Consider the following 9,450-nt stretch of genomic DNA (forward strand, 5'->3'; position numbering starts at 1 on the left):
CCAGACCAGGGCTCGAACCCGTGTCCCCTGCATTAGCAGGCAGATTCTCAACCACCGCGCCACCAGGGAAGCCCATAGACCATTTCTAAAGGACCATGGAGTGCTTCTCAGCACAGGCAAATTTGTATCTAAGTAGAGCAAATGAGAAGCAGGTGATGCTGAGCAGGTTTGCTTGCAAAGACACCTAGAGTTTCAGGATTTGGCATTTAATCACTTGGGGGTCTCAGTAGAAAAGCAAAGAATGTTTCTCAAAAGTACAGTAGTTCTTTGGAGAAGAAGGCATGGTTTTGTGCCAAAACCCTGCATGCAGTTCAGATAGGGTTCAGATATAAGTGCCTGACCAAATGTGCATACAATACCCTGTCCATGGACCCACACAGCAACCAATCCTATCGACTCAATGATAAGGCCCAAATGTTAAAGCTGCTGACATTCTAGTGTGAATCAGATGGGAACTTTTGCTTTTTCCTTGTTCTGTGTTCAAATTAAAGCATGGCGTTTTATTCCACACGTAAATATCATGTGTAATATCCTTAATTTTAGGGTTTGTTTCTTCTAAAATCCAAAAAGGTCTAACAAGAGATGTGTGCCTTTTAAAGTGGTAGTGGCATATAGTACAACATCTTTCTCTATGATGTAAAAATAATAACCAGATTATTCCAGACTGTTGTAGCCCTCTTCTTTGCACAGAAACTATATTTTCACGAGATGAAAATATAGGCCCAATATTTTCATGGGATTCATTTGTCTCCTCTAATCCTATGATATTTTCTGTTCTCTAGGATCTAGCAATAAATAGAATGATTTGGCTTCATGTTATTTTAGTGATGGGAACAATTCAGTTTCTTTTGACTAAACGGTGGACAGAGTCACAGATCGATGCAAGCCTGTGACAGCAGTGAATGGAGGTGTACTGCTGGGCTTGCCAGGTATAAACCTCAAACAACTTCTAGTGTGTTTTCAATACTTGTCAAGAGGGGCAAACGAACATTCACCAGATCACTGGCTGTATACCAGATGCCAAAGCCTGTTGATTTACTTTGGTAAAAACAGACAGCATCTAGAACAACAGCTTCAGCTGGAGTCACCAGTGAATTAAGCTTAGAAAATCCACTGCTGTTCTCTCTCATTCCTCTATTTTCTGCACTTACAAATACTGACAATTAAATGGAAATGTGGCAAAAATTGTGACTACCTCTGAATTATTTTAATCCTTACGGTAATAACGGGATCTCTACATAGCCGAGATATGGAAGAAACCTAACTGCCCATCAACAGATGAATGGATAAAGAAGATGCGGTGTGTATATATATATAATGGAATACTATTCAGCCATAAAAAAGAATGAAATTTTGCCATTTGCAACAACATGGATGGACCTGAAGGGTTTTATGGTTAATGAAATACATCAGATAGAGAAAGACAAAAACTGTATCTTTTCATTTATATGTGGAATCTAAAAAATAAAACAAATGAACAAATATAACAGGGGGAAACAGACTCACAGATACAGAAAACAAACGAGTGGTACCAGAGTGGTCAAGTCTGGTGGGGAGCGGCAAGATAGGGGAAGTGGATTAAGAGGTACAAACTACTAGGTATAAAATAAATAAGATACAAGGATGTAATGTACAGCACAGGAAATATAGCCAATATTTTATAATAACTTTATATTGAGTATAATCTTTAAAAAATATCAAATCACAGTGTTGTATACCTGAAGGTAATATAATAAGTCAACTATATTTTAATTTTAAAAAAGTTTAGGGCAATAGGTTTCCAAAGGTGATACTATAGCTTACGCAAACTGAGTCAGAATTTAATAAAAAACTAGAATATATTTATAACCATTGAAAAAATTGGATAAGTAAGATAAATCACTTAAATTCTACTGACAAGCCAAACAGGTGGTTTGGACCTTAAAATAACATATAATCATCATCTTGCAAGCATTTATACAATGATTATGAATACACACAAATACACACAAGTATCTGCAACTTGCCTTATGAATCTTGTATAACTTTTATACCAAAGACAGTAGGAAAAAGAAAAATTATATTCCAAAGTCAAGAAAAATGTAAGTATAAAAACTGTAAATATTAGAATATTAACAAACGTTAAGCCAGCAAATCACGTTTGTAAAACCTAATCATATAGGATTTATCCCAGTTAAAATATGTAACAATTATTTGACATTAGGAAATATATATTTTGCTACATTAACAGAATATTATCTTAATCAATGCAAAAATGCATTTAAGAAAACTGGACTCTATCCATGATAAATACTCGTAGAAGTATGGAATAGAAACAAACATCTTTAACCTGATTAAAAAAATATGTAGTAAAAATTCTACAATTAAAATATCTATAGTAAACATCGTATTTCATGCTGAAATATTAGAAGCAAAGCAGCCACTGAACCAAGTTTCTGCCTCACTTCAGAACTCTCGCTTGCCCTGATACACGAACATTCACCATAGTGATAATCCCCACGTTATGTTATTTTAGAGCTTGAGGAAATTTAGAGTATGTGTATTTCAGCCTCTTTATTTTACTGTGAGGAAACAGGTCTGAGTGGGCTTAAGTGACATGTCTAAATTTATTCAACTAGTGATGAGTGGAACCTTGAATGGAAGCCAGTGTTCTGTGAAAGGAAAAAAAAAGCCAGCTAAAAACATGCTGGTTTGGGTCAGCACACACACACATACACACTCACACACACACAACACACACACACCAACTATAATCAACCTTGTTTATTAATTGTTCACTATTTATTTAACAATGAGTATTAAGCCCAGAATTAACCTTAGTCACTTTTGTCTCAGAATAATAAAAGAGAGATGGAAATGTATAAAAAAACACAAGGGACTTTATTAATAAAATGATATAACATTAAACTATGCTAGTAAATGTATTTTATTATATGGGAAAAATGTAAAAAAAAGAAAAGGAAAATCACTTTTGTTAAAGTTCTATATAAAATTTGGGTGGTCTAAAAGGTTATCAGTTTTGTTGACATAAAGCTGAGAAAAATAAAGTGCAAGTTTCCTGGAAATCAGAAACTCAAAGTATTTCATCGGAAGCCATTTACTACTTTAACTATTTGGCAGAAATCAATATATTACATGCTCAAAACAGCTTGAAGAACGAATAAAAATAAGTTTGAGGTATATCTTTTATAAGTTATCCCTAAATGAAGGCTGTTGTTATTCTATTTTCTCAGTTGATTCCTCTGTCTCGCTGGAATGAATATCTAGGGCCTACTATCATACAATTTGTAACCTCTCCTTTAGACTATGAGAGTACTAAATTAGTACTCATGACTTAATGAGCTTATTTATATACTGTATCCTTTGCAAAAATCATACTGGGAACCTACCTCATTTCTCCTTTCCCTTTATTTTATTTAATTTATTTTTTATTCATTCATTTATTTTGGTTTCAAGAGAGTCAACCTACAAATCATGGTTCTTATTAAAGTTTTTTCAGAAATATTGAGATCAACGAAAAGACAAGGGATTTATATATGTGTAAATGGCACAGAAACAGGAGAGAAAAACTAAATAATTGACGCAAAGCAAAATTGCACTGAACACTTGTTAAAAGTGTCAAGGAAGACTGTATTCAAGACTATTGCAATAGTCTCGAGCAAGTCTCCTGCTCAAGACTCCTGTAGTAGAAGAGAGATTGAACTCAACTCGGCTGGAGAGGAGGAAGGACTTTTAATTGCCTAATTGCGGAGTTAGTTTATGGAAAAGCTCTAGAGGACCTCAGCGGGGAGTTTGGTCAACGTGAGTAGGTCACCTTTGCTTGTTAATTGTCACGTATTAACAAACTTGGGCTGCTGCCCCCCCACGGAGACTGGGAAGGAGGCGCATTATCTTAGATGAATACATTTCAAAGGGGTAACTCCCAGGTCTTTGAACAAAATGTTTCTGGGTTGGAGAAGATTTCCATCTCAAAGGGGCAGAGAAAGAATTTACAATCACAAGTGTTCTAAATGAAATTTTCTAAGGGAGGTCAGGGGCCTATCCTCAGGAAGAAACCTGTCGAAAGTTGGTTAAGATAAAGGAACCGTTTAGCCCATCTTGGTCACTGATAACCACGATGGAAGTGTGGAGATTATGATTATCTTTGCGGAGTATATTAGGTGCATTAAATTTCCAAGGCAACTAATTTGAAAAATAGGGAGATATGAATGGATGAGAACATGTTCTGGTTTACTGAAAAAGAGCCTGACTAATTTCACCAATTAATACACCAGACTAATTCTTGTTTGTGGGATCTTTGCTAAGGAAGAAGGGTCTTAAAATGCAAACTGGGGGTTAGGGTAGGGACTAGGGGGCCAACAGAGGAAAAGGAAGAAACAGATTTTTTTAGTTTAATTTGTACTTAACACTATTACTGAGACTCACATGGCTTCTAATCAGAGAATGTTTCAGATATATACATATATATTTATTTTATGTATGTATTTATTTTTTTTTTACTTGAGAGTTAATCATTTAACTAGGTTGAAGGTTTTCCACAGAAAGTTTCAACTGACTCCACTGAAACTAAATTGGGCCCCATCCTCCCAGGGGGCACAGCATGAAATGTGACACAGATCCAGTCCTCCACATGGTTTTTAACATTAGATGAGATACCATAAAAAACTAACCCCTATTTTCTAGGTCTTGTACTTATTAAACCCAAAAAACCATAGCTCAATAAAATGATATAACTAAAATCTTATTCAACTTGATTTTCCAAGTACAGGTTTCCCCACTACCCGAAAGTAGAGCGTTTCTATGAAGCCTTTTAGAAGACAAAACGGCATAAAGCAAAGAAGCAATTACCTAAGGACACATCTTGCTAGGAGACACAAAATAGATCAAGATACAGCACAGATGCTCACAGATGCAGTTCGAAGCTATGGCGGCTTGATGCTAAGATGCTAAGTGTAGTTCCCTGGGAAGGAGACTGGAGGTGCCACTCTCACGGTTTGGGGTGCATGTTGCCTCTACATCAGCTGCTACAAGACGAACGCTGAATGCTGTTTTCGCTTTTCACCATTTTTTGTAAAAACAAAAATCCTCTTCGGATTTCTTTTGATTATCGAAAACAGGTACTAATGTACTAATGTCGGTCTTTTGTGAAAGTGAAGTGGTGTATAGCGAACTTTTGAAAAGCAGAGAATACCCATACATAAATCCCTCCCATGAGTGTTGGGGACTTTTTTTGTAACAGCATTAACTTTTTACAACACTAGGGAATTATGCATTGGACAGCACAAATGATGTATTAAACCCTGGTGGATTAGGAGTACTGATGCACTTTTAAAAAGTGCCATATTGTTCCACTGGATAAATTGGGCATTGGGAGGATGGAGATGTAAAATTCAGCATTGATTTCAGCTTCTTTGTACAACTGGACAACCAGAAGAATATATTTTCAAAATTCAAATGGAACTTACTGTGGCATGCTAAATCATTTTGGTAACTGTATTTACTTTGTATAATATGCTGCCATGTCTTTTGAATAGTGTTCCTTTTTTAAAATTCACAAGGTCTTGGGTAAATTATTGCTTTTAAGCAATTTAACTTTTTTCTTTTAGCTACTGCTAAATATGCAATAAAAACTGCATATAGGGGACTTCCCTGGTGGTGCAGTGGTTGGGAGTCCGCCTGCCAATGCAGGGGACATGGGTTTGAGCCCTGGTCTGGGAAGATCCCACACGCTGTGGAGCAGCTAAGCCCCTGCGCCACAACTACTGAGCCCATGTGCCACAACTACTGAGCCTGCGCTCTAGAGCCCGTGCTCCTCAACAAGAGAAGCCACTGCAATGAAGAGTAGCCCCCACTCTCTGCAACTAGAGAAAGCCCGCACACAGCGATGAAGACCCAATGCAGCCATAAGTAAATAAATAATAAATAAATTTATTTAAAAAAATGCATATAGCTTAATTTGACATAGAATTTTAGTGTGGTAAAAAATATAAAGGATTTAGTAACTATAGCTTTTAAAAGAACCTCAATAGAATATCTTCTTTTCTCAGTGTATATTTCAGTGAAACCACTAAAACTGGACTCAAAAGACTAGCCCTTACTGCTTCTAATTAATCTTAAAAGAATAAGTTATAAACTTGTAATGTAACACGATGAAAACACATGAGACATTCATACTTTAGCATATTTGAATCTGAAGAAGTCTTCAAAATTGCTAGTATCACTCTCCTTAGAAATAAATGGATTTGATTTGTATTTCCCTGATGATTAATGATGTTGAGTACCTTTTCGTGTACCTGTTAGCCATCTGTATGTCTTCTTTGGGAAAAATACCTATTTAGATCTTCTGCCAATTTTTATTTGAATTGTTTGTGTTTGTTTTGCTATTGAGTTGTATGAGTTCTTTATGTATTTTGGATATTAGCCCCTCCTTATCAGATATATGATTTGAAAATATTTTCTCCCATTCAGTAGGTTGCCTTTTCCTCCTGTTAATGGTTTCGTTTGCTGTGCAGAGGAAAGGAAAGTGGTTTGATGTCATCCCACATGTCGAGTTTTGCCTTTGTTGCTTTTGTTTTTGATGTTGGATTTAAAAAATCATTGCCAAGACCTATGTCAGGAGTTGACCGCTTATATTTTCATCTAGGAGTTTTATGGTTTCAGGTCTTATGTGATATATCACCTCACGCCTATTAGAATGGCTATTATCAAAAAGAAAGGAAATAACAAGTGTTGGTGAGGATGTGGAGAAAAGGGAGCCATTGTGCACTGCTGATGGAAATGTAAATTGGTGCAGTCACTATGAAAAACAGTATGGAGGTTCCTCAGAAAATTAAACATAGAACTACCATATGATCCAGCTATTCCATTTCTTAGTATTTATCTGAAGAAAGCAAAAACACTAACTTGAAAGGATATATGCACCTCCATGTCCATTGCAGCATTATTTACAATGGTCAGCACATGGAAACAACCTAAGTGTTCATCAGTGAATGAATGGATAAAGAAATTATGGTATGTGTGCACAATGGAATATTATTCAGTCATAGAAAAGAATAAAATCTTGTCATTTATGACAACATGGGTGGACTAAAGGGCATTATCCTAAGTGAAATAAGTCAGACAAAGACAAATACCACAAGATCTCTCGCATATGAGAAATCCAAATCTAAAACAAACAGAAAAACCAAACAAAAAAAACATGCTTATAAAAAAAAAAAGAAATGGAATACTGCTGTTGACCCTTGAACAATGCAGCAGTTGAGGTGCTGACCCTCCGTGCAGTCAAAAGTCTGCATATAACTCATAGCCAGCCCTCTGAATAAGTGGTTCCTCCTTGTCTGTGGTTTGGCATCCAAGGATTTAATCAACCTCGAATCATGTAGTACTGTAGTATTTGCTACTGAAAAAAATTTGTGTATAGGTGGAACCTCATAGGTCAAAATTGTGTTGTTCAAGGGCCAACCGTAATCTCATAATCTAAATGTTAATAATGTTATCCAAAAAGATCTAATTATCAAAATTATATTGATATTTTTATTATAAAACTAATATTTATTCTTAAGCAAAAGTTCATCAATGTTTTTCATTGGGTTAGAATGATTGCTAATTTCAGATTATAACTGCTAATTTTTGTTCAATAATATACAACCCAAATGCTGTATAGAAAATTGTAAGGATAAACAGAGTAATAAGCAATACTAAAAATAATATCAAAGAATATTAAGATAGACATTTTTAAAAATCAGCTTAAATTACGATTTAGATACACATTAGATTATATTTTTTAAATTGGTTTAAAAAATTATGGAGATATAATGTAAAGCATAGTGACTATAGTTAATAACACCAAATTGCATATTTGGAAGTTGTTAGAAGAGTAGATTTTGCTTTTCCTGTGGGAGTCGCCAGGTTGAGGGGAGCGTGGCCTTCTCCTCTCTCGCCATGGCGTGTGCTCGTCCACTGATATCAGTGTACTCTGAAAAGGGGGAGTCATCTGGCAAAAATGTCACTTTGCCTGCTGTGTTCATGGCTCCCATTCGACCAGATATTGTGAACTTTGTTCACACCAACTTGCGCAAAAACAACAGACAGCCCTATGCTGTCAGTGAATTAGCAGGTCATCAAACCAGTGCTGAGTCTTGGGGTACTGGCAGGCCTGTGGCTCGAATTCCCAGGGTTCGAGGTGGCGGCACTCACCCTTCTGGCCAGGGTGCTTTGGGAAATATGTGTCGTGGGGGCCGCATATTTGTGCCAACCAAGACCTGGCGACATTGGCACCGCAGACTGAATACAATGCAGAAGCGACATGCCATCTGCTCTGCGTTGGCTGCCTTGGCTTTACCAGCGCTGGTCATGTCTAAAGGTCATCGTATAGAGGAAGTTCCTGAACTTCCTTTGGTAGCTGAAGATAAAGTTGAAGACTACAAGAAGACCAAGGAGGCTGTTTTGCTTCGGAAGAACCTTAAGGCCAGGAATGATATCAAAAAGGTCTACGGCTCGCAGCGAATGAGAGCTGGCAAAGGCAAAGTGAGAAACCGTCGCCGTATCCAGCGCAGGGGACCCTGCATCAACTATAATGAGGACAGTGGTATCATCAAGGCCTTCAGAAACATCCCTGGAATTACTCTGCTTAATATAAGCAAACTGAACATTTTGAAACTTGCTCCTGCGGGGCATGTGGGACATTTCTGCATTTGGACTGAAAGTGCTTTCCGCAAGTTAGAGGAGCTGTATGGCACTTGGCGTAAAGCTGCTCCCCTCAAGAGTAACTACAACTTCCCTATGCACAAGATGCTCAATACAGACTTTAGCAGAATCTTGAAAAGCCCAGAGATCCAAAGAGCCCTCCGAGCACCACACGAGAAGATTCATTGCAGAGTTCTGAAGAAGAATCCACTGAAGAACCCGAGACTCATGTTGAAGCTAAACCCATATGCAAAGACCATGCACCGGAACACCATTCTCTGCCAGGCCAAGAACCACAAAATCCGGATGGATAGGGCAGCAGCAGCAGCACTAGAAGCCAAATCAGATGAGAAGGGGATTCCAGGCAAGAAGCCTGCAGTGGGGAAGAAAGGAAAGAAGGCTGTTTGCGTTAAGAAGCTGAAGAAGCCAAAGAAGGCTTTGGTGGGAAAAAAGGCTGCAGTGACCAAGAAACCAGCAGCTGAAAAGAAGCCCGCTAAAAAGAAGCCCGCAGAAAAGAAACCCACCACAGAGGAAAAGAAGGCTGCTGCATAAACTTAAATTTGTTTATTCAGTAAAGGTCAAATCATTTTGGACAGCTGATTCTGAATAAAGACCTGATCAAAGAGAAGTGAGAAACATGAAAAAAAAAAAAAAAAGGGTAGATCTTAAAAGTTCTCACGCCAGAAAAACAAATTTTGTAACTATGTATGACGATAGATGTCAACTAGACTTATTGTGGTGATCATTTCACTATGTATACAAATA

General features: G+C 37.2%; 1 protein-coding gene across 1 annotated transcript; it reads left to right on the forward strand.

Annotated features, from left to right (window-relative positions):
• The first annotated feature begins 7,915 nt into the window (after nt 1-7,915).
• LOC103013398 (60S ribosomal protein L4-like) lies at nt 7,916-9,237 on the forward strand. The gene has a single exon (XM_057526849.1). It carries the CDS (start codon nt 7,942-7,944, stop codon nt 9,235-9,237), a length of 1,296 nt encoding a protein of 431 aa, XP_057382832.1. The 5' UTR covers nt 7,916-7,941.
• The last annotated feature ends 213 nt before the right edge of the window (nt 9,238-9,450 follow it).

Source organism: Balaenoptera acutorostrata, chromosome 13 (genome assembly GCF_949987535.1).
Source record: "Balaenoptera acutorostrata chromosome 13, mBalAcu1.1, whole genome shotgun sequence".
Taxonomy (NCBI): domain Eukaryota; kingdom Metazoa; phylum Chordata; class Mammalia; order Artiodactyla; family Balaenopteridae; genus Balaenoptera; species Balaenoptera acutorostrata.